Source organism: Manihot esculenta, chromosome 12 (genome assembly GCF_001659605.2).
Source record: "Manihot esculenta cultivar AM560-2 chromosome 12, M.esculenta_v8, whole genome shotgun sequence".
Lineage (NCBI taxonomy): Eukaryota > Viridiplantae > Streptophyta > Magnoliopsida > Malpighiales > Euphorbiaceae > Manihot > Manihot esculenta.
In genome coordinates this window covers 31,064,564-31,087,841 of record NC_035172.2, presented here as the reverse complement: position 1 = coordinate 31,087,841, position 23,278 = coordinate 31,064,564, and the positions used below count along the sequence as shown (strand labels likewise).

Sequence of the window (23,278 nt, the reverse complement as noted above, 5' to 3'; positions counted from 1 at the left end):
ATGTAATCGAAACCGGCCGTAGAATCGACCATTTTATTAATATCAGGGAGGGGATAACAATCTTTGGGACATGCCTGGTTGAGGTCAGTAAAATCTATACACATCCTATATTTGCCATTGGCTTTTTTTACTAATACAGGATTTGCTAGCCATTGTGGGTACATAACCTCTCTAATAAACCCGGCCTCCTCTAGCTTTTGCACTTCCTCCCTAGTGGCCTGCTACTTCTCTCTTCCTACCACCCTCTTCTTTTGCTTCACCGGCCTGGCCTCTGGAAGGACGTTCAGCTTATGAGTCATCACCTCAAGGTCTATCCCCGGCATGTCAGAAGGCTTCCAGGCGAAGCTTCATGCGTGACCTCGGATCAGGGCCATGACTTCAGTTTTCTACTCTTCAGTCAGGCCGGCGTTAAGGCTGAAAACCTTGTCTACCTCTGCTTCTGATAAGGGGAAGGTTTCTAGCTCTCCGACCAGCTCTATTCTGGCCTCTTTTTTCTCCTCCCGTACCTCCAGAACTTCTGAGTCAAACCTTTCCCCTGCTGAGCTCAGCTCTGATACCGTGGCCAGGTACACTGCTCTCGCCTCTTCCTGGCTTCCTCTGACTACTCCCACTCCTGCTTCTGTTGGGAATTTAATATCCATATATCTAATGCTGGTTACGACCTCAAAATCAAACAGCACAGGTCTTCCCAATATTGCGTTGTAGTTCAGGGGGAGCCTTACCACCAAGAACACCGCGTAGTGAGTTCGGGTTCTTGGTGCTTCCCCGAGGGTGAGAGCCAGCTTCACCTTTCCTTCCACGAGCACTGGGACTCCTTCGATTCCTTTGACTGAGGCCTGGTCCCAAATCAACTGTTCCTCGGGGATTCTCATCTGCCGGAAGACTTTGTATGGCAATAAATTCACCTTACTTCCGTCGTCCACCAAGATCTTCCTAACCCAGTAGTTATGAATGACGGCTTCAACAACGAGTGCGTCATCATGAGGCATCTGAATGCCTTGGGCATCCTCCGGAGAGAAGGAGATGGTCATTGGTGAATGGTCAGCTATCTGTATGACCTCGGCACTGCTACCTTCCCCATTTCGGCCCCTTTTTCTTCCTCTCCTGCTCATCCGACCTCCGGTCCCTCCCACAATCATGTTGATGGTCCCACTGGAACCATCGTTCACCGGCCCTGCTCCTGTCCTCCTGGGCCTCTCTGCTGTAGGGTTCGGCTGAGGCCTTTCTCCCTCTGGCTTCTTCACAAAGTTCCGCAAGTGACCCCTTTTGATCAGCCTCTCAATCTCACTGATCAGCTGGTAGTAGTTGTTGGTGTCATGGCCGTGGGTATGATGATACTGACAGTATTTGTCAGGATCTCGCTGATTTGCTTCTGCTCTCATAGGCTTGGGCCATTGGAGGAACTCCTTGTCCTAAACCGCCATGAGCACCTCGGCTCTAGAGGCGTTGAGTGGCGTCAAGCTCTCAGGAACCCGCAGGGGGAGTGGTCTCTGTTCTGGAATCTGAGGAGGGAACGGTCTCTGGTCCCTTCGGTCCCAAGGCTGTCTGTACTGCTCAGGCCTCTTGCCTTGCTTTTTCTCTTGCCTTTCCGGCCTCCTTTCTTCTGGGGCTTTTCCCCTGTCTGCCACCTCTTTGGCGAATCTGCTTGTTACTAAGGCATCGTCCTGCCTTATGTATTTCTCCGCCCTCTTCATCAGCTCTGCTAGCGAGGTCGGCGGTTTCCTGCTTAACGAGCCAAAGAACTCTGGGGAGGTCGTCCCTTTTTGCATCGCTTCCATAGCTCGGTTTTCATCCAGCTCAGGGATCTGTAGGGCCTCCATGTTAAAACGGGCGACATACTCCCTTAAAGTCTCATTCCTCCTCTGACGGAATGTCTCCAGGTAGCTCGTCTTTCTGTCCACAGGTACTCCGGCAATGAACCGGTTGATGAAGATAGTGGCCAAATCTCCAAAACTTCTGATGCTTCCAGCCTCCAGACTGTTAAACCACGCCCGTGCCGGCCCTGTGAGCGTCGTGGGGAATACCTTGCACATCAAGGCATCCGATAGAGTCTACAGCTCTATGAAGGTCTTATAGTTGAGGACGTGCTCTCTTGAGTTTCCCGTTCCGTCATAGGCCGCCATGGGTGGCATCATAAACTTTTTTGGGATGGTCTCCTGTTGTACCCATTTCGAGAAAGGCGAGGATGTAGGTAAGAGGGTTTGGTTGTCGTCCTTCGCCCCCAACTCAGCTAGGAGCTGTTCTCTCAGCTTCTGCAGTTTCTGATCCACATTCTCTTCCTCTTGTCTGGGCCTCTTCTCCAGACGATACTCCTCTTCTTGCGCTTCACTCTCCGTCTTCCTGGTTATTCTGGCAGAATAACTGTCTGCCTCTGTAACGACCCGAAAATCGGACCGCTATCGGCGCTAGGATCCAGATCGGCTTAAGGCCGCCGGGACCCGTAGCAAGCCTGACATAAATCCTGAAAACCTGTATAATCCCATACATGATCAACAACATACATAAATATTAAAACTTTTCTTTCCAAATACATCAACCAAACTCAACCTGTGCATATACATTAATATAACATTGATCCCTCTGTGGGATCTCATCAATGCCCCCAATGGGTGACATAACATATGTTGAGTTGGTTTACATAAACATCATAAAAGTCTCTAAGATCATGTAATAAAAGGGATAACAACAATCTATGGTCAAGCACACCTCTAACATCCATAAACATCATCTCATTACATAACTATACTGATTAAGACATTACATTACAATTCGATCATGTCCATTGCTAGCTATTACATAACCATGAATCCTCTACTCTATCCGGACTCCTGCGCTATACTGTACCTGCAAGCCTGGGGGTAAAGGGAGAGGGGTGAGCTAAAAGCCCAGTGAGTTGAACTATAAAACATTTTAACACTATGCTCCAATGAGATGCATCATAACACAGACAATTCACATAAGGGTTGGGTGAACTTGTCACCAATTAGTCCAAGCTAACTCTATGCCAGGCCGTAGCATGGGGTCCTGGTCTTCCTGTCATAACATACATTACTTACCATTTTCCCCAGGGCCTCCTCTGGGCTCCTGGTCTTCGAGTCCCATAACCGTGCCAGGCCGTAGAATGGGGTCCTGGTCTTTCCTTACTCTGTGCCAAGCCGTAGAATGGGGTCCTGGTCTTCCTGTCATGGACTAATTGGGTCATCCAATATTCACCCACATCAACAACATTTGATGCAATGCGGCATATTCGTGAAAACTAATGCAATCATCCTATTGCATAATCATGATGCATGAAACATGATAAAACATTCAATTTCTCAATTTAAAAGGTTAAGTTTAGTTCCACTCACCTCTGGCTGACTCTGACAACACCGAAGCAGCTGGACTCACTGCTGGGGTCCTCGGTTCCTCGGGTCCGAACCTACATAGGTGGATTCAAATGAGGGACCAAACATACTGGAACATATCTCTAAACTACTCCCCAAAAACCCCCTAAAACATTATGAAGCAACCATAGAAAAATATGCAAAGGAGGCCTGGACAGGGCACTTTCGGCGGCAGGTTCGGCGGCCGAAAGTCCCTCCAGAGCCGAAAGTCAGGTAGGTTCGGCGGCACCTTCGACGGCCGAAACTCCCAGACAGAGACGAAACTCATGCATGTTCGGCGGCACTTTCGGCGGCCGAAACTGCCAGACAGAGACGAAAGTCTCCTTTCGGGGGCAAGCTTCGGCAGCCGAAGGCTGCCTCCACAAGCATGTTCGGCGGCCGAAAGTTCCTTCGGCTGCCGAACCTGGTTTCTGCCAAAGGGCAGAAACTTGGCTCCCTTTGCACATTTCGCCTCCAAACCTTACAAACATGCATCAAACCTATTCTACAACACACATACACAAGCATACATGTTCGTAGGGGCCTCAAACCATCATAAACCCCATCTACAACACATCAAGCATCCACATTGTTCATGAACATACATTTATACCCATAAATATAACCATAACCTAAACATGCATTCTAACCCATAGATCTACTTAAAACTTACTTAAAACATGCAATGAGCTTAAGATCGGCTCTTACCTCTTAAAGATCGAGAGAGAGACGACCTAAACTCGGAGTTGGGAGAGATTGGGTTCTTGAACCTCCAAGCTCCAAAACTTTGCTCAAAAGCTCAAATCTTCAAAACAAAGTTAAAACAAATGAAAATCTTGAAAGATCTAGAGGAAAAACATCAAAGATTGGTGAGGGACGGCGGAGAGCTCACCTTGGCCGAAAATGGGGAAAAAGCTCGCCCGTTTTCGGCTAAGGGACCCTTTTATAGTGGCTGGCCAGGCCACGTTCGGGGGCCGAATGTGCCTCCGCATGCATGCCATGTTCGGCAGCCGAACTTGAGGTTCGGCGGCCGAACCTGGACTTCCCTCACTTATGCTTTCGGGGGCCTAAAGCACACCCGCAACGCATGCATGTTCGGCGGCCGAACTTGAGGTTCGGCGGCCGAACCTGAGTTTTCCTCCAAAGCTATTTTCATGCAAAAACTCATTTTCTTTCATGCTTAAAACATAAAATACATTAAAACATTTTATAAAAACATGGTTTTACCCTTCTAGAGGTCTCCGACACCCGAGATTCCACCGGACGGTAGGAATCCCGATACCGGAGTCTAGCCGGGTATTACATTCTCCCCCCTTAAGAACATTCGTCCCCGAATGTTCCTCAACTAGCACATGTAAGGCATACATATAACAAACACACAAAGCACATAAAACTTATAAGGGACTAACCTTAGAAAAGGTAAGGGTATTGCTGGAGCATGGACTCCCGTGTCTCCCAAGTGCATTCTTCCAGATTGTGGTTGTTCCAAAGGACTTTCACCATCGGGATTTCCTTGTTTCTTAGCTTCCTGATCTGAGTGTCTATGATCCGCACTGGCTACTCAACATAGGTGAGATCCTCTTGGATCTCCACATCAGGCTCACTAAGAACCTTGCCCGGATCTGACACAAACTTCCTCAACATTGAAACATGGAAAACCGGATGGATTCTTCCCATTGAAGCAGGCAAATCTAGCTTGTACGACACATTCCTAATCTTTTGCAAGACTTCAAAGGGTCCGATGTATCGTGGGGCTAGTTTACCTTTCTTCCCAAAGCGGACCACTCCTTTCATTGGAGACACCTTGAGCAATACCAGATCCCCCTCCTAAAACTCTACTAGTCTTCTGCGGATGTCTGCATAACTCTTCTGCCTGCTTGCAGCAGTCTTGATTCTTTCTCTGATTAGGGGTACCACCCTGCTGGTGATCTCTACTAGCTCAGGCCCTGCCAAGGCCTTTTCTCCAACTTCTTCCCAGCAAACAGGTGATCTGCACTTCCTTCCATATAAAGCTTCATATGGAGCCATCCCGATGCTAGCATGATGGCTGTTGTTGTAGGAAAACTCCACCAAGGGTAGATGCTGCCTCCAAGAACCGCCAAAGTCCAGCACACACATTCTTAGCATATCTTCTATGGTCTGGATGGTCCTCTCTAACTGTCTGTCTGTCTGTGGATGGAAGGTAGTACTGAAATCCAATCTAGTACCCATGGCATTCTACAGACTCCGCCAAAACCTGGAGGTGAACTGGGGTCCTCTATCTGACACTATAGAAACAGGAACCCCATGCAGTCTGACTATCTCATCAACATACACCTGTGCCAACTTGTCCACAAAATAGCCACTCCTGACAGGGATGAAGTGAGCAGATTTGGTGAGTCTGTCCACAATCACCCATATGGAGTCCAATCTGTTGGACGTCGCCAGTAAACCCACTACGAAGTCCATAGCTATATTCTCCCATTTCCACTCTGGAATAGGTAGCGGGTTAAGCATTCCAGCCGGCTTCTGATGTTCCAGCTTCACCCTCTGACACACTTCGCAGGCTGACACAAACTGTGCCACTTCTCTCTTCATAGCTGGCCACCAATAAACTTTCTTCAGATCTTGATACATCTTGGTGGCTCCGGGGTGAACGTTGTATCTTGCATTATGAGCCTCTCTCATAATGTCTCCTTTTAGCCCTATGTCATCTGGTACACACAATCGACTCCCATAGCGGAGGATCCCCTTACTGTCAAATCTGAACTCGCTGTCTTTGCCTGACTGAACAGTCCTGGCAATCTTCACTAACTCTGGGTCCTCATGCTGTTTCTGAGCCACCTGCTCCAGAAACACGGGTGTCACTCTCATCTGAGCAACCAAAGCACCTGTACCAGACAACTCCAACTGAAGACCTTCATCAATGAGTTTGTAAAACTCCTTCACCACTGGTCTCCTCTCTGCCGTGATGTGGGATAGACTGCCTAGTGACTTCCGGCTTAGGGCGTCTGCCACAACATTCGCCTTACCCAGATGATACTGAATCTTGCAATCATAGTCACTCAGCAGCTCTACCCATCTTCTCTGTCTCAAATTCAAATCTCTTTGACTCAGTATGTACTGCAGGCTTTTATGATCTGTAAAGATCTCACATTTAACACCGTAAAGGTAATGCCTCCACATCTTGAGTGCAAAGATAACTGCTGCCATTTCCAGGTCATGTGTGGGGTAATTCAACTCATGCTTCTTTAGCTGCCTAGAAGCATAAGCAATCACCCTTTCATTCTGCATAAGCAATCACCCTTTCATTCTGCATAAGCACACAACCCAGTCCCACTCGGGATGCATCACAGAAAACCGTGAAGTCCTCATTGCTAGCTGGCAAAGCTAACACTGGTGCCGACGTCAACCTCTTCTTAAGCTCTTCAAAACTCTCTTCGCACTGGTCGGTCCACACAAACTTCTGATTCTTCCTGGTCAGTCTGGTCAGAGGAGCTGCTATTTTCGAGAAGTCCTAAACGAACCTCCTGTAGTAACCTGCCAAACCCAAGAAACTTCTAATCTCTGTCACTGAAGTGGGTCTAGGCCAGTTAGCCACGGCTTCTACTTTCTTGGGGTCCACTTCTATCCCATTTTCTGACACCACATGCCCCAAGAATGAAATGCTCCTCAGCCAGAACTCACACTTGGAGAACTTGGCATACAAGCCATGTTCCCTCAAGGTCTGTAGAACCAACCTCAGATGATGGGCATGCTCCTCTGCATTCCTGGAATACACCAAGATATCATCTATAAAGACAATAACGAAGTGATCCAGGTACTGGCTAAACACTCTGTTCATGAGATCCATGAATGCTGCAGGGGCGTTGGTTAACCCGAACGGCATCACAAGGAACTCAAAATGCCCATATCTGGTCCTGAAAGCTGTCTTTGGTATGTCTTCTTCTCTGATCCTCAGCTGATGGTACCCCGATCTCAGATCTATTTTGGAGAAACAACCCGCTCCTGCTAGCTGGTCGAATAGATCGTCGATCCTTGGCAATGGGTACTTGTTCTTGGTAGTGACTTTGTTCAACTGCCTGTAGTCGATACAAAGTCTAAGGGATCCATCCTTCTTTCTCACAAACAAAACTGGAGCACCCCAGGGAGAGGTACTCGGTCGGATGAAGCCCTTGTCTACCAGTTCCTGTAACTGCTCCTTCAACTCTTTCAATTCTGCTGGCGCCATCCTGTAGGGGGGGATAGAGATCGGTCGGGTTCCAGGCATCAGTTCTATCTCGAACTCTATCTCCCTAGCAGGTGGTAAACCTGGCAGCTCGTCTGGGAACACATCTAAGAACTCTCTAACCACTGGCACCGAGGCGGGCTCTCTAACCTGACTGCTAAGCTCTCTCACATGAGCCAAATACCCCTGACATCCCTTCCTGAGCAACTTACGAGCCTGAAGAGCTGATATCAGACCTCTAGGTGTACCCCTCCTGTCTCCTCTGAAGACAACCTCAGACCCATCCTGACCTCTGAACCTGACTACCTTGTCCCTGCAGTCCAAGGTAGCACCATGGGTAGATAACCAGTCCATCCCTAGAATGACGTCAAAATCTGTCAAATCTAGAACCACTAGGTCGGCGGACAAGCACCTTCCCTCAACAAACACAGGACTACACTGGCAAACTGACTCTGCCACTGATGGATCACACTTGGGTCCACTGACCCAGAGAGGACACTCTAACCCAGAAGTCATCAGACCCAACCTCCCCACGGCTCTCGGAGCGATAAAAGAATGAGATGCACCAGGGTCCATCAAGGCATACACATCTAAACAACCAATGATTAAGTTACCTGCCACCATGGTGTTAGATGCATCTGCCTCCTGCTGTGTCATTGTGAAGATCCGTGCTGGAGCTGATGGACCTTCACCTCTGAAACCCGCTGAAGAAGAGGCTGCCCCTCTTCCTCTGCCTCTGCCACTGGCTTGAGTCATGGCTGGGGCTGCTGGCTGCGCTACACTGCCTGAGGCTGTCTGCTAGGACTGAGCCATCGGGACTGCTCTTGGACATTCTCGAGCCATATGCCCCTCCTGACCACATCTGAAGCAGGCGTTCGTCCCAAACCGACATACTCCCTTGTGTGGCCTACCACACCTCGCACAAACTGCAATATCCGCACCAGAGCTTGAGCCACTTCCAAATCCCAGACTAGACTTAACCTTATTCCAGAACTTGTTCTTCTTACCCTTGGGCTTACCCCATCTCTTACTGCCTGAAGCTGCTGCACTCAGGGTAGAGGGATCTAACCTTCCCCCACTCGGAGTTTTAAAACCAGAAGGCTGTGCCACTGTCTGCTTAACTGTCCCCTGAATGATGGCACTGGCCTCCATTTTCCTGGCCATATCTACTATGGCATGGAAGCTCTCCCTGTCCACGGACTGAATCAAGGAGAAATACCTGGAATGAAATTTCATAACATACCTCCTTGACTTCTTCGAATCTGTATCCAGACTCTGCCCAGCAAAAGGCAACAGCTCCAAGAACCTGTCGGTGTACTCCTCTACACTCATATCCTCTATCTGCCTCAACTGTTCAAACTCTATCATTTTCAGCTCCCTTGAACTATCGGGAAAAGCCCATCCTGCAAACTCGTTTGCAAACTCTTCCCAAGACATGCTGTCCACTCTCGGGTTCACATAATTCTTGAACCACTCTCATGCCTTCTTGCACTTAAGCGTGAACCCAGCCATCTGAATGGCTCTACTGTCATTAGCCCCAATCTCCTCTGTGATCACTTTAACCCTTTCGAGATACACAAATGGGTCATCCCCTTTTTCATACTGAGGAGCACCCAACTTCATGTAGTCAGTCATCTTAACCTTGCTCCCACTAGCTGAGCTAGGTCTAGATGGCTGAGCAACTGGGGCTGCTGGTTCTGTAGGTGGTGGAGGTGGTGCAACATTTTCTGAGGTAGGGTTTTCTGGATTTGGATAGTAAGGTGGAGGTGGATACATTGGGTATTGTGAATATGGTGGGTAGTATGGTGGGTATGGCATCTGTGTGGGATAAGGGGTGAAGCTAGGGTAATCCGATGTACCTCCCATCGAATACCCGGGATGTTGTGAGAAGTGTGGGTAGTGGGGTGGCTGAACAAATCCCGAGGCCTGAGTGCCTCCTTGGGACTCTCCCATTCCTTCTTCTGACATGCTAACTCCCAGACTGCCATCCCTTCTCTGCTCTACATCCATATCATCCCCCATGTCCTCTGACGCTCCTCCCTGAACTGTTCCTCTGACTGATCTGCTCCTACCCAGATCCAAAGACCTTCTAGGGTCTCTTACTGCTTTGTCTCTGCTAGACCTACTAGACATTGCCCTAGGCAATGCTGGAGGACGGGCGCTCGTGCCCTCATCCTCAGGTGGTACTCCAGTCAATCTTGCTGATCGACGAGTTCCTCTCATCCTGTTTTCTGAAAAACAGTGCACAACACATAAACATTAGCATCATATGGTTCATGTGGGCACACATGAACCCGCATCACACATCATAGCATATCATTAATGCACATGCATATAATCATGGCATTTCACATCATCATGTAAGACAGGACTCCACATCCTATCCTAGTGGACATGATCTTTCCTATTGTGCTTGACCTTCTAACACAACTATGAGCCCGACACTTCTAGGTCCGACCATATGAACCTAGGGCTCTGATACCATTCTGTAACGACCCAAAAATCGGACCGCTACTGGCGCTAGGATCCAGATCGGCTTAAGGCCGCCGGGACCCGTAGCAAGCGTGACATAAATCCTGAAAACCTGTATAATCCCATACATGATCAACAACATACATAAATATTAAAACTTTTCTTTCCAAATACATCAACCAAACTCAACCTGTGCATATACATTAACATAACATTGATCCCTCTGTGGGATCTCATCAATGCCCCCAATGGGTGACATAACATATGTTGAGTTGGTTTACATAAACATCATAAAAGTCTCTAAGATCATGTAATAAAAGGGATAACAACAATCTATGGTCAAGCACACCTCTAACATCCATAAACATCATCTCATTACATAACTATACTGATTAAGACATTACATTACAATTCAATCATGTCCATTGCTAGCTATTACATAACCATGAATCCTCTACTCTATCCGGACTCCTGCGCTATACTGTACCTGCAAGCCTGGGGGTAAAGGGAGAGGGGTGAGCTAAAAGCCCAGTGAGTTGAACTATAAAACATTTTAACACTATGCTCCAATGAGATGCATCATAACACAGACAATTCACATAAGGGTTGGGTGAACTTGTCACCAATTAGTCCAAGCTAACTCTGTGCCAGGCCGTAGCATGGGGTCCTGGTCTTCCTGTCATAACATACATTACTTACCATTATCCCCAGGGCCTCCTCTGGGCTCCTGGTCTTCGAGTCCCATAACCGTGCCAGGCCGTAGAATGGGGTCCTGGTCTTCCTGTCATGGACTAATTGGGTCATCCAATATTCACCCACATCAACAACATTTGATGCAATGCGGCATATTCGTGAAAACTAATGTAATCATCCTATTGCATAATCATGATGCATGAAACATGATAAAACATTCAATTTCTCAATTTAAAAGGTTAAGTTTAGTTCCACTCACCTCTGGCTGACTCTGACAACACCGAAGCAGCTGGACTCACTGCTGGGGTCCTCGGTTCCTCGGGTCCGAACCTACACAGGTGGACTCAAATGAGGGACCAAACATACTGGAACATATCTCTAAACTACTCCCCAAAAACCCCCTAAAACATCATGAAGCAACCATAGAAAAACATGCAAAGGAGGCCTGGACAGGGCACTTTCGGCTGCAGGTTCGGCGGCCGAAAGTCCCTCCAGAGCCGAAAGTCAGGCAGGTTCGGCGGCACCTTCGGCGGCCGAAACTCCCAGACAGAGACGAAACTCATGCATGTTCGGCGGCACTTTCGGCGGTCGAAACTGCCAGACAAAGACGAAAGTCTCCTTTCGGGGGCAAGCTTCGGCAGCCGAAGGCTGCCTCCACAAGCATGTTCGGCGGCTGAAAGTTCCTTCGGCTGCCGAACCTGGTTTCTGCCAAAGGGCAGAAACTTGGCTCCCAAACCTTACAAACATGCATCAAACCTATTCTACAACACACATACACAAGCATACATGTTCCTAGGGGCCTCAAACCATCATAAACCCCATCTACAACACATCAAGCATCCACATTGTTCATGAACATACATTTATACCCATAAACATAACCATAACCTAAACATGCATTCTAACCCATAGATCTACTTAAAACTTACTTAAAACATGCAATGAGCTTAAGATCGGCTCTTACCTCTTGAAGATCGAGAGAGAGACGACCTAAACTCGGAGTTGGGAGAGATTGGGTTCTTGAACCTCCAAGCTCCAAAACTTTGCTCAAAAGCTCAAATCTTCAAAACAAAGTTAAAACAAATGAAAATCTTGAAAGATCTAGAGGAAAAACATCAAAGATTGGTGAGGGACGGCGGAGAGCTCACCTTGGCCGAAAATGGGGAAAAAGCTCGCCCGTTTTCGACTAAGGGACCCTTTTATAGTGGCTGGCCAGGCCACGTTCGGGGGCCGAATGTGCCTCCGCATGCATGCCATGTTCGGCGGCCAAACTTGAGGTTCGGCGGCCGAACCTGGACTTCCCTCACTTATGCTTTCGGGGGCCTAAAGCACACCCGCAACGCATGCATGTTCGGCGGCCGAACTTGAGGTTCGGCGGCCGAACCTGAGTTTTCCTCCAAAGCTATTTTCATGCAAAAACTCATTTTCTTTCATGCTTAAAACATAAAACACATTAAAACATTTTATAAAAACATGGTTTTACCCTTCTAGAGGTCTCCGACACCCGAGATTCCACCGGACGGTAGGAATCCCGATACCGGAGTCTAGCCGGGTATTACAGCCTTGTCGTTCTCTATCAACTCCCTCACCCTTCTTCCATGAATTCTAGCTTCTGGTTCTTCTTCTCCCCCGGCTCTTCTCCCCCTTTCTCCGGTTTCTCTATTGTTTGTTTGAGGATGGTTAAAGGTAGGCTAAGGTTCGTTGGTTCGGGGTTCCTCTACCACCGGCAATACGTTCATTGGGGTATTGAGGCCCCTTTGTTGCATCATCTGCCCCAACCAGTGGACGGTGTTTTGTAGTTGAAGGGCCATGGCTTGGAGGTCCTGGTTGGATAAGGCAGCTCCGGGCATGTTCCCTGCTGAGTTCGGTGAGGGGTTGAAGGGGATTGGTGGTTGGTTGTTTGGGGTTGTGGGACTGGAAAAAGAAAATTGTTGTCCCTCCTGAGCAGAGCTCAGGTCATTTGGGGTATTAACGAGGTTGTTTTCATTATGGTTGGCCATCGTGGATCTCAGTGGGTATTGTAAGAGTGGAACTCCGGCAATGAAAAGATCTCCTTCGTTCCCACAGACGACGCCAATTGATGATCTGAGATCTAGAAAATAGGGTTTTACAAGGGTTGTGTAAGCTTAGTCTGAGAGGAGAATGCTTCTCCCCTTTTATTCTTTTCCTTTGTCTGTCAGTGACGTGTAACGGCCTCACTGCCATTGGGCCACTTGTCTCTGCCATACGGATACGGACGTACGAGAATATCAGATCTCTGCTTCATGCGTAACGACCATTTAATTCTCCCTGGTACGTATGCGGATGGACCCACAAGGTGAATGGGCTGGCTACCTTTTCTCTTCCGGACCGGGCTGGAAGGTGAGATTAGGACTGAAGTCCAGGGGAGGTCTGAGCTGAGGGTCGAAAAGGCTGGGCCGGCCCGATTTTAGAGGTTTAAGAGGGGTCCGGTCTTAAGGCCGAGGGGCCTGGACCTGATTCATGCGGGGGGCTTAAAAGCCTTCAGGTAAAGGGCTGTCGTCATGGGTCAGGTCTCAGACCGAGGTAGTGAAATCCAGCGGTCATCATAGTCTATCAAATACAATTCAATTCAGTTTCCATGTAATTTAAATATTATATTCAAATCTAAATTTGATTTTGATTGAATTTTTTCCAATCTAAACTTAGATCGGAAATATGTTTACTTTCATGAGTAAGAGATTAATAACTTAAGCAAACACAGTTATCCTTCATAATAAGAATATGAAAGGTGCATTAGGTAGTAATATTAAAATGAATATGCCTAAGAAGCACTGGAATTACAATATCTGGCGAGCTCAATTGAGGTAAATGACCGTCTGATGACATGATCTCAATAATAGATTCACCGCCAAGGTGTTGATGTAAATATTCAGACACAGCTATTGGTACAGCTAAGTCTTTACCACTTTGCAATATATGACAAGGCACAGTGATTAAGTGTAGAGTTTGTCTCATGTCACTTTGAAATAAATTTTGTGCGACGGTTAAAGCTATATCTGGTCTCATGCTAAAAAGAGTGCGGCTAAATTCTTGAACCGCCTCCGACTCCATGTCTCCTCCCACAGTTAGCGGAGCAAACCCGGAGCACCATGCCTTGTAATTGGATTGCATTGCTTCAAATAACTTGTTTATATCTTCTTGCTCAAATCCTCCATAGTAGTCCACGTCATTCAAATACCTAAGCAATAAAAGACCTTTATATTTTACTACTTTTAAACAATTTAATAAAATAAAATTATAATAATTTTTATATTTAATTATATTTTATTAGCGAGGACTAGAGTGAGCATTATTCGATTTAAATCGAAAAAATTGATAAAACTGAATCAATTTTAAAATTTGGTTCGATTTTTTATTTATTTCGGTTCGGTTCAGTTTTTAATTTTAAAATTTCTAGTTATTTCAGTTTGGTTTGATTTTAATCAGAAAAAAATTAAAAAAATTAAATCGAACCGATTAGTGATAATAATATATTATTTTCAATAATATAGGGAGATTATATCATATTAAAATTAAAATATTTTAATTAAATTTTAAAATATTAAAAATAAAGAGTAAAAAATAAAAAATTTATTAAAAATTTAAATTGATCAAATCGAATCGAATCGAACTGAATCAGATTGGTTCAGTTCGATTTAATTTTTGACCAAAATCAGTTCGATTTGATTTTCATAAATAATAAAATTTCAATTTTCAATTTTTTCAATTCGATTCGATTTTAAACTGAACCAACCGAATACTTACCTCTAACGAGCAGCATATAGCTGAATGTGTATAAGAACGCCGGTGTAAAGAATTTTTCAAAATTTTTAGGCAAAAAATGAAGAATTTACCTTGGAGAAGCAGAGATCATGATGATCTTAGAGAAGAGATCAGGACGGCAAATAGAGGCAATAGCGCCAATCATAGCAGAAATAGAGTGGCCAACCAAAATACAAGACTCGATTTTCAATTCCTCTATAATGGCAAGCAAATCGTAAGCATAACCTTCGAGAGTTGAGTATCTATTAAAATCAAAGTAATCAGGATTTGTAGTACCAGCACCCATATTATCATACAAAATGACCTTGAAATCGTCAACAAGATGAGGGACAACATGCTTCCACACAGACTGATCGGTTCCAAATCCATGAGCCAGAACTATCACCTGCTCTCCTGTGCCTAAGATCTTGACGTTATGAGCTTCTTCTATTATACCCATTTCCTATTTTTGGCCCTTTTTCTTTGAGGTTTTCTGAGAGAGGTGATTGGCTTGGTTGATCAATTATGGAAGAACGAATGTTTAATGGTAAGAAAGAGTGTGACTTTCCTTTTTTATAAGGGGATTTTTTGCCTTTTTTGTATAGGAAATCAATCTAAAAGCTAGGTCTCACTTACAAATATATTTAATAAATTATATGTACAAGAATTTAATAAACTTATTGAAATGCAAAATTGAGAGCCACAGACGTGAGAATCAGGGAATTGTGATCGAAGCTCCACTGATTCATAATCAATCAAATCGGAATCCTTCCCGAGAGGTCCACTCCAACAGATATCTAAAGAAGAAGATACCACGTCAACTTTATCATATGGAAAAATTACTTTTTGATATCCTATGATTATCATAATTAACATACACGTCATTTTAGTTTTAAAAGCCAATAATTTCATATTTGGACTTTAAATCTGTCTAGCCCTTCAGTTCACAATTTTATTAGGTTAGTTGTCAAACAAGAGATAAATATTTTCAACATCTAAAACCTCCTATCCCACAATCTCTGTCAAAATCAGAAATTTTACTATCCAACTCTTTCGGTTGCCTCTCGAATAATTTACTATCGATTCCGTTAATTATTTGAAGCGCACTGATATAAAATTAAAAATTAATTTTTTAAAAATAAAAATATATATTTGTTAATTATGATAAATTTTAATAATTAAAAAGTTTTTTTTTTCTTTCGTATGAAAGGCATCTCATGATGTGGTTATATCTACATAGTATAAATCCATTCAGTTGCTGCTGTCAAGTTCTCCGCCATTAAACTAAGAAATGATACCCACAGAAGAATGGACCATTGCTTTAATCATTCTTATCCTCCCTTTTTTTTTCACCTTTGCTTCTGGGTATAGGATTTTTTTTATATTTATTTTAATCTCACATTGATTTAAAATAAAAATAATAGATTTTTTATAAGAATTTTAGATATTTTTTTAAAAATTTTTAAAAATAAATTAAATTTGACTCAAATTTAACATTTTTCATCATAATATGCAAAACTCCGAGATTGTATCATAACAAGATGGAACAAAAGGCAAGTTAAAATAAGGGGAAAAAAAAAGGAATAAAGGGATCATGTGAGGCCAGGAATCATTAGTTGAAACATTCTTTAACTAAGTGAAAATTTTAGGACCTGAAAATTCTTGATATTGTTCCAGATTAATTTTACTCTTACTAATATTGGATTTTTTTATTATTATTTTAAATATTTATATTCAAATTTTAATTTTAATTTTCAAAACCTTTTATATTTCTACTGATTAATTAATCCTGTTTATCTCTAACATTAGAATAATGTTATCATGCATTAGACTAATTATATATTTCATAATTCATCATCTTTTATTGATAATCTGAGATCCAGAAAATAGGATTTTATAAGGGTTAAGTAAGCTCGATCTGAGAGGAGGGAGCTCCTCTCATTTTATTCTTTTTCTTTATCTACCAATGACGTGTCACGGTCTCACTGCATTGGGCCCCCTGTCTCTGCCATACGGATACGGACATACGAGAATATCAGATCTCTGCTCCATGCGTAACGGCCATTTAATTCTCTCCTGGCACGCATGCGGATGGACCCACTAGACGGATGGGCTGGCTACTTCTCCTCTAGACTAGGCTAGAAGATGAGATTAGGACTGAAGCCCAAGGGAGGTCTGATCTTAGGGCCGAACGGACTGGGCCGGCCCATTAAGAAGACTTAGAGGCCTTAAAATGGGGACTGTCGTTATGAGTCCGGCCTCGTAACGGGATGGTGAAATCCAGCGGTCATCAATTGCCCCTTTACCTTCTCATCAGTTATTGCACGAATGATGAGGGGGTAAATATCGAGAGTCATTATGACCGTGCCGCCCAAGGACAGTTCTCCTCAAAACATCTTTTCGTCTCATTGTTGTTTTACATTTCGAATTCTCTCAGTCTTCTCGAAACTTTTGCTCTCCTCTATTCTCCGTGCGCGTTGCTAGCACCGTCTCTCTGTGTAACGACCCGGAAACCGGACCGCTACCGGCGTTAGGATCCAGATCGGTATAAGGCCGCCGGGACCCGTAGCAAGCCTAACATTCATCCTGTATACCTGTTAAATCCCATACATGATCATCCATATACATAAAACTTTAAACTTTTTCTTTCATTTACCAAGCTTAACTTGTGCATGCACAAACTCATAAACATAAAACCCCACACTGGAGCCCTCATCAAATGCTCCAATGGGGCAACATATCATACATTAAGCTTGGCTTACTTAAACATCAATAAAACATTTCATTAAAAGATCATGTAATAAAAAGGGATTAACATACACTAGGGCCAAGCACAATTCTATCCTCGATACAATCCTTTACATTACATCACATTATAACACTTTACAATACATGTCCACATCTAACTATTACATAAAACATGGCTCCTTTACTCTTGTTGACTTCCTGGTCTATCTCGTACCTGCAAACCTGGGGGTTAAGGGAATGGGGTGAGCTACTAGAGCCCAGTGAGCAGAATAGTAAAAACATTATATTAAAATTCATGCTTTCATGAAATGCATCACATCACAAACAAATCACATCAAGGATGGACTTGTCACCAATAGCCCTCTACACATTCCAATAGTGCCAGGGACGTAGAATGGGCCTCACTAGTCTTCCTCTTACATAACATAACATAACATTCCAATGTGCCAGGGGCGTAGAATGGGCCTCACTGGTCTTTCTCTTACATCGTACCAAGGGCATAGAATGGGCCTCATTGGTCTTACATACCATACCATATCATACCATATCATGTCATCATACGAGGGCTAATGGATCATTCAACACCCATCCACATCAACATTATATTATGCAATGCAACATATTCGTGAATTCTAGTGCAAACAACCTAATATATCACATGGCATTCGTGATGCATGAACATGCTCGAAATTTATTTGCTTTGAAACATGAAGATCCATTCTACTCACCTCAAGCTAGCTCTGAAAAGACACTGAAGCAGCTATCTCACTGCTGAGGTCCTCGGTTCCTTGGGTCCGAACCTACACAGGTGGACTCAAATGAGGGACCAAACATACATGAACAAGACTCTAAACTACTCCCCAAAAACCCCCTAAAACACCTTAAAACAATCACTGAAATCATGCAAAGGAAGGCTGAACAGGGCACTTTAGCGGCAGGTTCGGCGGCCGAAAGTCCCTCCAGAGCCGAAACTCAGCCACTTTCGGCAGCACCTTCGGCGGCTGAAAGTGGTTCCAGAGCTGAAACTTGTGCATGTTTAGCGGCACCTTCGGCGGCCAAAACTCCCTTCTAGAGCCGAAAGTCCAACTTTCGGGGGCAGGGTTTGGCAGCCGAAAGCTTGCCTCCACAGGCAGGTTCGGCGGCCGAAAGTCCTTCGGCTGCAGAACCTGAGTTCTCCCAAAGGGCAGAACTCAGCCTCCTCATGCACACTTTGCCTCCCAAACCATTCAAACATGCATTTAGCTATTCTACAACATGCATACACATACCACCAAGCATATAGGGGTCTCAAACTATCCTAAACCCCAACACAAACACATATAGCAAATCAAACAACATACATTATCCATAAACTCAACATTAACCTAAACATGCATTTCTACCCCATAACCCTTCAAAACTTGTTTAAAACATACAAGAAAGGTAGGATCTAAGCTTACCTCTTAAAGATCGAGAGGAGAGACGATCCTAACTTGGAGATGGGAGAAATCTAGCTCCTTGGGTCTCTAAGCTTCAAAACTTGATCTTAGCTTCAAAACTTGATCTTAGCTTCAAAAATCTTCAAAACCAAGTTAAAACTTGTTAAAAGGGGAGAAAGCTCGCCCATTTTCGGCCATGGGGCCTTTTATAGGTGGCTGGCCAGGCCACCTTCGGAAGCCGAAGGTGACTCCAAAACTCATGCATGTTCGGCGGCCGAACATGAGGTTTGGCGGTCGAACCTGGATTTCTCTCTATGGTCTTTTTCATTCAAAACTCAATTTCTTTCTTACTTAAAACCATAAAATACATGAAAACATTTTATAAAAACATGTTTTTACCCTTCTAGAGGTTTCCGACATCCGAGATTCCACCGGACGGTAGGAATTCCGATACTGGAGTCTAGCCGGGTATTACACTCTGCCCCCTTTTTGCTTTCAAGGTACGCTTTTCATTCTTCCATGGAAGGCCCAAAGCTCCCCGATGTCTTTGATCTCGAGTCTAGTATTACTCCGTCCGCCCTGAAAAATTTCTTCTCTAGGGAATATTTAGATATCCCCCTTTTTCATATCCGGGCTCCCTACCAGAATGAGAGGATTGTTCTTCCTGATCCTCCTCCCTCTGGTCTAATAGACCCACAGAAGGACCTTAGCCCAGTCTTTTTTGCCAAACAAAGGGAGTATGGCTTGACCTTTCCCTTCTCTCCTTTCTTTATTGAGGTCTTCCGGTACTTCGAGATAACCCTCGAATGCTGGCTCCTAATTCCATTCTTTTCATGTCTTCTTTTGAATCTGTCTGTCTGAGCTGGAGGTTCACACCCACGGCACGTCTGTTCGTCACTTTCTTTAGGCTAGTCAAGGCAAGCCAAGGTTTTTATTATTTTGCCCCTCGCGGGGGGCTGTCAATCTTCTCAGGTCATAAAGACTTGATAAAAGGCTAGGTGGAGGGATTCGCAGTAGTTGAGCTGAAGGAGTCCGGGTTGTCTTAGGAGGGGATCTCTCCTGGGAGGACGTCCCTCTAGGCTGCAACGACCTGCCCCAACTGAGCCTTACCGAGCAGGTCAGATACATTCGACTGACTTCTGTTGAAAAGAAGTATGATGTGGAAAAGTGTATGTTTGCGTCTAATCTTCGAGTTATCAAGGACGCAGGTACTTTATTTCATTTAACAGTTTTGTCTTGTCTTTATGATTTTTACTGAGGGCTGTTCTAATTTGTTCTGGTTTTGAATCTTTGCAGCTTCCGACGTGAAAATGGACCAAATCAAGCCTCCAAAGAACTTCACGCTATCTCGGGAGAGCATGAATGCTGCTTTGGATGCCCTCCGAGTTGGGCGATCAGTGGGAGAGACTACCCAGAGGGTGGCTGAAGTCATTTCCTCCAGGTCGGCTAGCCGGCCTCCTGCTCTGGCTTCTTCCCGAGCTCCCAAGCCGAGCTCCCGAGGTACCAGGTCTTCCAGGCCATCCAGCTGCAGCAGGTCGAGCTTGGCTCCTTAGTCTTCCCAAGCCCTCAGATTCCAACAAACCTCTACTAAGGGGACGAAAAAGGCTCCGAGGGTCACTATCAGGCCGATTGAGGATCCTAGGAACGTGAGGACGGATGCCGCCTCATCTTTGGAGGGTGTCCATGAAGAAAGGTCTGAGGCCTCTCCAGTTGGAGGCAAAGCTCCTGAAGATGGGCTGGAAATCATCTCCGTGGGTGAGGGGGTCCAGGGAGCTGCTACTGAGGGCACTCCTATCATCGAGGGCACCTTTATGGAGGGGGCTGAGTCCAGGCCAGTTGGGGACGTTCCTACGGGTGTCGCTGAGAAGACCGAGGGCAAGCATCCCCTCCCCTCTGGGGCTCCTGTCCCAGCTCCCAAGAGGTCTTGGGCCTCCAGGCGTCCGGCCCCCGCTTGAGAAGGAAAAGACTCTGGTGGTGCCCCTGCTTTCTACCCTTGATAACGACATCCTGAACGCAGAGGACATCACCCATCAGTCTCCGGCGAGCGTGGTCGCGGAAATTATTCAGGAGCGCATGTTTGGTGGAGTGACCAAGGCTTCAGACCCTCGCTTACTTGCTCTCACTGGCCTTTTGGCCAGCTCTACTCGAGAGCAGGTAGCGTTCCGGTCTCGGACCCGGGGGAAACTCAGGGATACAATCAGGGAGATGCTTCTGATGGTAAGTTGTCCCTTTTGCTTTTATTTTGGCCTTCTTTGTTTCTTTGTCTTAACGATTTTCTCTTTGTACTAGGTGATGGGCCTCTTTATGAAGGTGGATGCTTGTGACCACTCTCTCCGAGAGTTTGTAGACCGTCGGATTGAGGAGGCACGCCTTGAGGAAAACTTATCTGCCACTAGCGACGCCAGGGGCAATCTCGCGGCGGCTCGCGAGCATTCGAAGTCCTTACAGGCGGAATTGACATATGCCCTGGACGCTCTCAAGAGAGCTGATGAGAAGGCAGCTGAGGTAGAAATACGTTGTGATGAAGCTTTGAAACAGCTGTCTTCTCTGGATGAGGCCCGGCGGGAGAGGGACGAGGCTGTGAGCCAAAGGAACGAGGTCTGGCATCAATGCGAGGCCTTAAAGGCAGATCTTGAAGCAGTCCAGACTCGCTATGATGCTGTGTCGGCCCAAAGAGAAGAATCCTTGGCTCGGGTCGTGGTGCTCGAGCAGGAGTTGAGTAAACGTGCTGATAATGTCAAAGACTTGACCTTGGCAGCAGAAACAGTAAAGCTCCAAAATCAAGCTCTCTGCCAGGAGGTCGAAGCTCTTAAAAAGAGATGCTCAGCCCTACTTGAGGATGCTAAGCATGCCGAGGATAGAGTCCAGTTGGAGTGTGAGGAGCGCCTGAGGGAGTACAAGGAGTCGGCCGAGCTGAAGAAAGAGATCGAGCAGGCCTATGAAGCTCGTCTCCAAAGCTATAAAGACTCTCTTGAGTTGAAAACCAAGATAGCGGAGGCCTGCGAGGAGCGACTTGCGGAATACAAAGCCTCTGATGAGATGAAGAATGCCATATGGCATAAGGGCTTCCGCATGTTCATCTTCGGTTTTAACCGAGGCTTGAGGGCAGCCAGACATGCCCCTTCCACCCCGTTAGCTGAACTCCGAGCCGCTGAGGTAGACTCCGATGGCGAGAATGTGCTTTACGGGGAGGATGACAGACCCTTGCCCAAGGGAGCTCCTCGTGCTGCCACTGGACCTTTAGAAGAGGCTGCCGAAGATGATGCCAGGCCTCAGGGAGGAGGTGCAGGGGGCGAGATAGTGCCCTATGTGGGCGCCGGGGGGTTGGAGCAGAAAGGTGCTGGGCTCCCCCAAGATAGTAATGTAGATGATAGTGATGTAAATAATGATGTACCTAGACATGTAAGTCCTTTAAGGAAAATTTTTCCTCTAGTAGTTGTAGATGACTAGAATAGGTTGTAATTTTTATTTTTCTTTTAATGAAATTTAACTTCTGCTTATATTTACATTTGAATCGCTTCTACTTTTGTTTGTTTTTCTGGCTTTACCAAACTGCTCAATCTGTAAAAAGCCCAATATGTTAAGAACAAAATACTTAAGCTATGTGCTCAATAATTTTTCCAAGGATTCAACCATACTACTTGTTTTATTTCTTGCCTTTGTTAATCAGGGCTGAAATTCTAGCAATTGACTGAACTTCTAACTTGTGAATTTTTGTAAACTTGGGACTACATCTCTATTTCTTACCCTGTTGACTTATCAATAATGCAAGCTCGGACATATAATTTTTGTATAATCAAAGTGAGTAAGGTAATGTACCTTCTTATGATGAATCTATTTTCCTGAGCTCGTTTTACGTCTTGTGTTGAGTGGAACTAAGGTTGTGATGTTGTTCGTCAGTTCATACTTTTGACTTGCCCCTTGGGCTAGGGAAATTTGTAACATTTAGTTTGCCCTTGAGCTTCCTGAGCTTGGCTCTCTTCTTGCTTGGTTTTCCGAGCTCAGATTTGTGCGTCTTAGTTTGCGTTTTAGCTCTTTCCAGACCTGCCCTATTCTTTTTTATTTTTGAGTTTGCCTAGGGTTTGGGCCCTTTTTATCTTGAATGGGATCTAGGCACCTTAGGCCTGCCTCGTTCTTCGTCATCTCAGCCGGTTTTGCGGTGCCGGGGGCACTTGGGGAGCCCGGTCACCTACCTCACTGAGGCCTTGCACAAGATTCAGGCTCTATGGCCTTACTGTCGCTTCATCATCTCAGTCGATTTGTAGTGCCGGGGGCACTTGGGGAGCCCGGTCACCTACCTCACTGAGGTCTTGTGCAAGATTCAGGCTCTATAGCCTTACTGTCGCTTCGTCATCTCAGCCGGTTTGTGGTGCCGGGGGCACTTGGGGAGCCCGGTCACCTACCTCACTGAGGTCTTGCGCAAGATTCAGGCACTGTGGCCTTACTGTCGCTTCGTCATCTCAGCCGGTTTAATGGTGCCGGGGGCACTTGGGGAGCCCGGTCACCTACTCACTGAGGTCTTGCGCAAGATTCAGACACTGTGGCCTTACTGTCGCTTCGTCATCTCAGCCGGTTTAATGGTGTCGGGGGCACTTGAGGAGCCCGGTCACCTA

The 23,278-nt window shown here is 45.6% G+C and overlaps 2 protein-coding genes across 3 annotated transcripts; both read right to left on the bottom strand.

The window, feature by feature from the left end:
- Positions 1 to 386: 386 nt before the first annotated feature.
- LOC110627622 lies at positions 387 to 2,033 on the bottom strand. The gene is made up of 2 exons (XM_043948501.1): positions 1,431 to 2,033; positions 387 to 1,337 (listed from the first exon to the last, which is right to left on the bottom strand). Exons 1-2 carry the CDS (start codon positions 2,031 to 2,033, stop codon positions 387 to 389), a joined length of 1,554 nt encoding a protein of 517 aa, XP_043804436.1.
- Positions 2,034 to 12,870: 10,837 nt separating this feature from the next.
- Positions 12,871 to 15,092, bottom strand: LOC110628673 (probable esterase KAI2). 2 transcript variants are annotated; one of them, XM_043949083.1, is made up of 3 exons: positions 14,797 to 15,092; positions 14,592 to 14,715; positions 12,871 to 13,936 (listed from the first exon to the last, which is right to left on the bottom strand). In XM_043949083.1, exons 1-3 carry the CDS (start codon positions 14,957 to 14,959, stop codon positions 13,492 to 13,494), a joined length of 732 nt encoding a protein of 243 aa, XP_043805018.1. In that variant the 5' UTR covers positions 14,960 to 15,092; the 3' UTR covers positions 12,871 to 13,491. The 2 variants fall into 2 exon arrangements, with proteins under 2 accessions (XP_043805018.1, XP_021631154.1); XM_021775462.2 differs by having other exon boundaries at positions 14,592 to 15,092.
- Between the last annotated feature and the right edge of the window lie 8,186 nt (positions 15,093 to 23,278).

Bases quoted from the DNA above. Each gene is read 5' to 3' on its own strand.
- LOC110627622 (XM_043948501.1), bottom strand. From the start codon at position 2,033: ATGTGCAAGGTATTCCCCACGACGCTCACAGGGCCGGCACGGGCGTGG. The intron at 1,338-1,430 runs GTGCTCATGGCG...AAATACTGTCAG, and splicing joins TCAACGCCTCTAGAGCCGAG to TATCATCATACCCACGGCCA.
- LOC110628673 (XM_021775462.2), bottom strand. From the start codon at position 14,959: ATGGGTATAATAGAAGAAGCTCATAACGTCAAGATCTTAGGCACAGGA. The intron at 13,937-14,591 runs GTAAATTCTTCA...TTTATTGCTTAG, and splicing joins ATGATCTCTGCTTCTCCAAG to GTATTTGAATGACGTGGACT.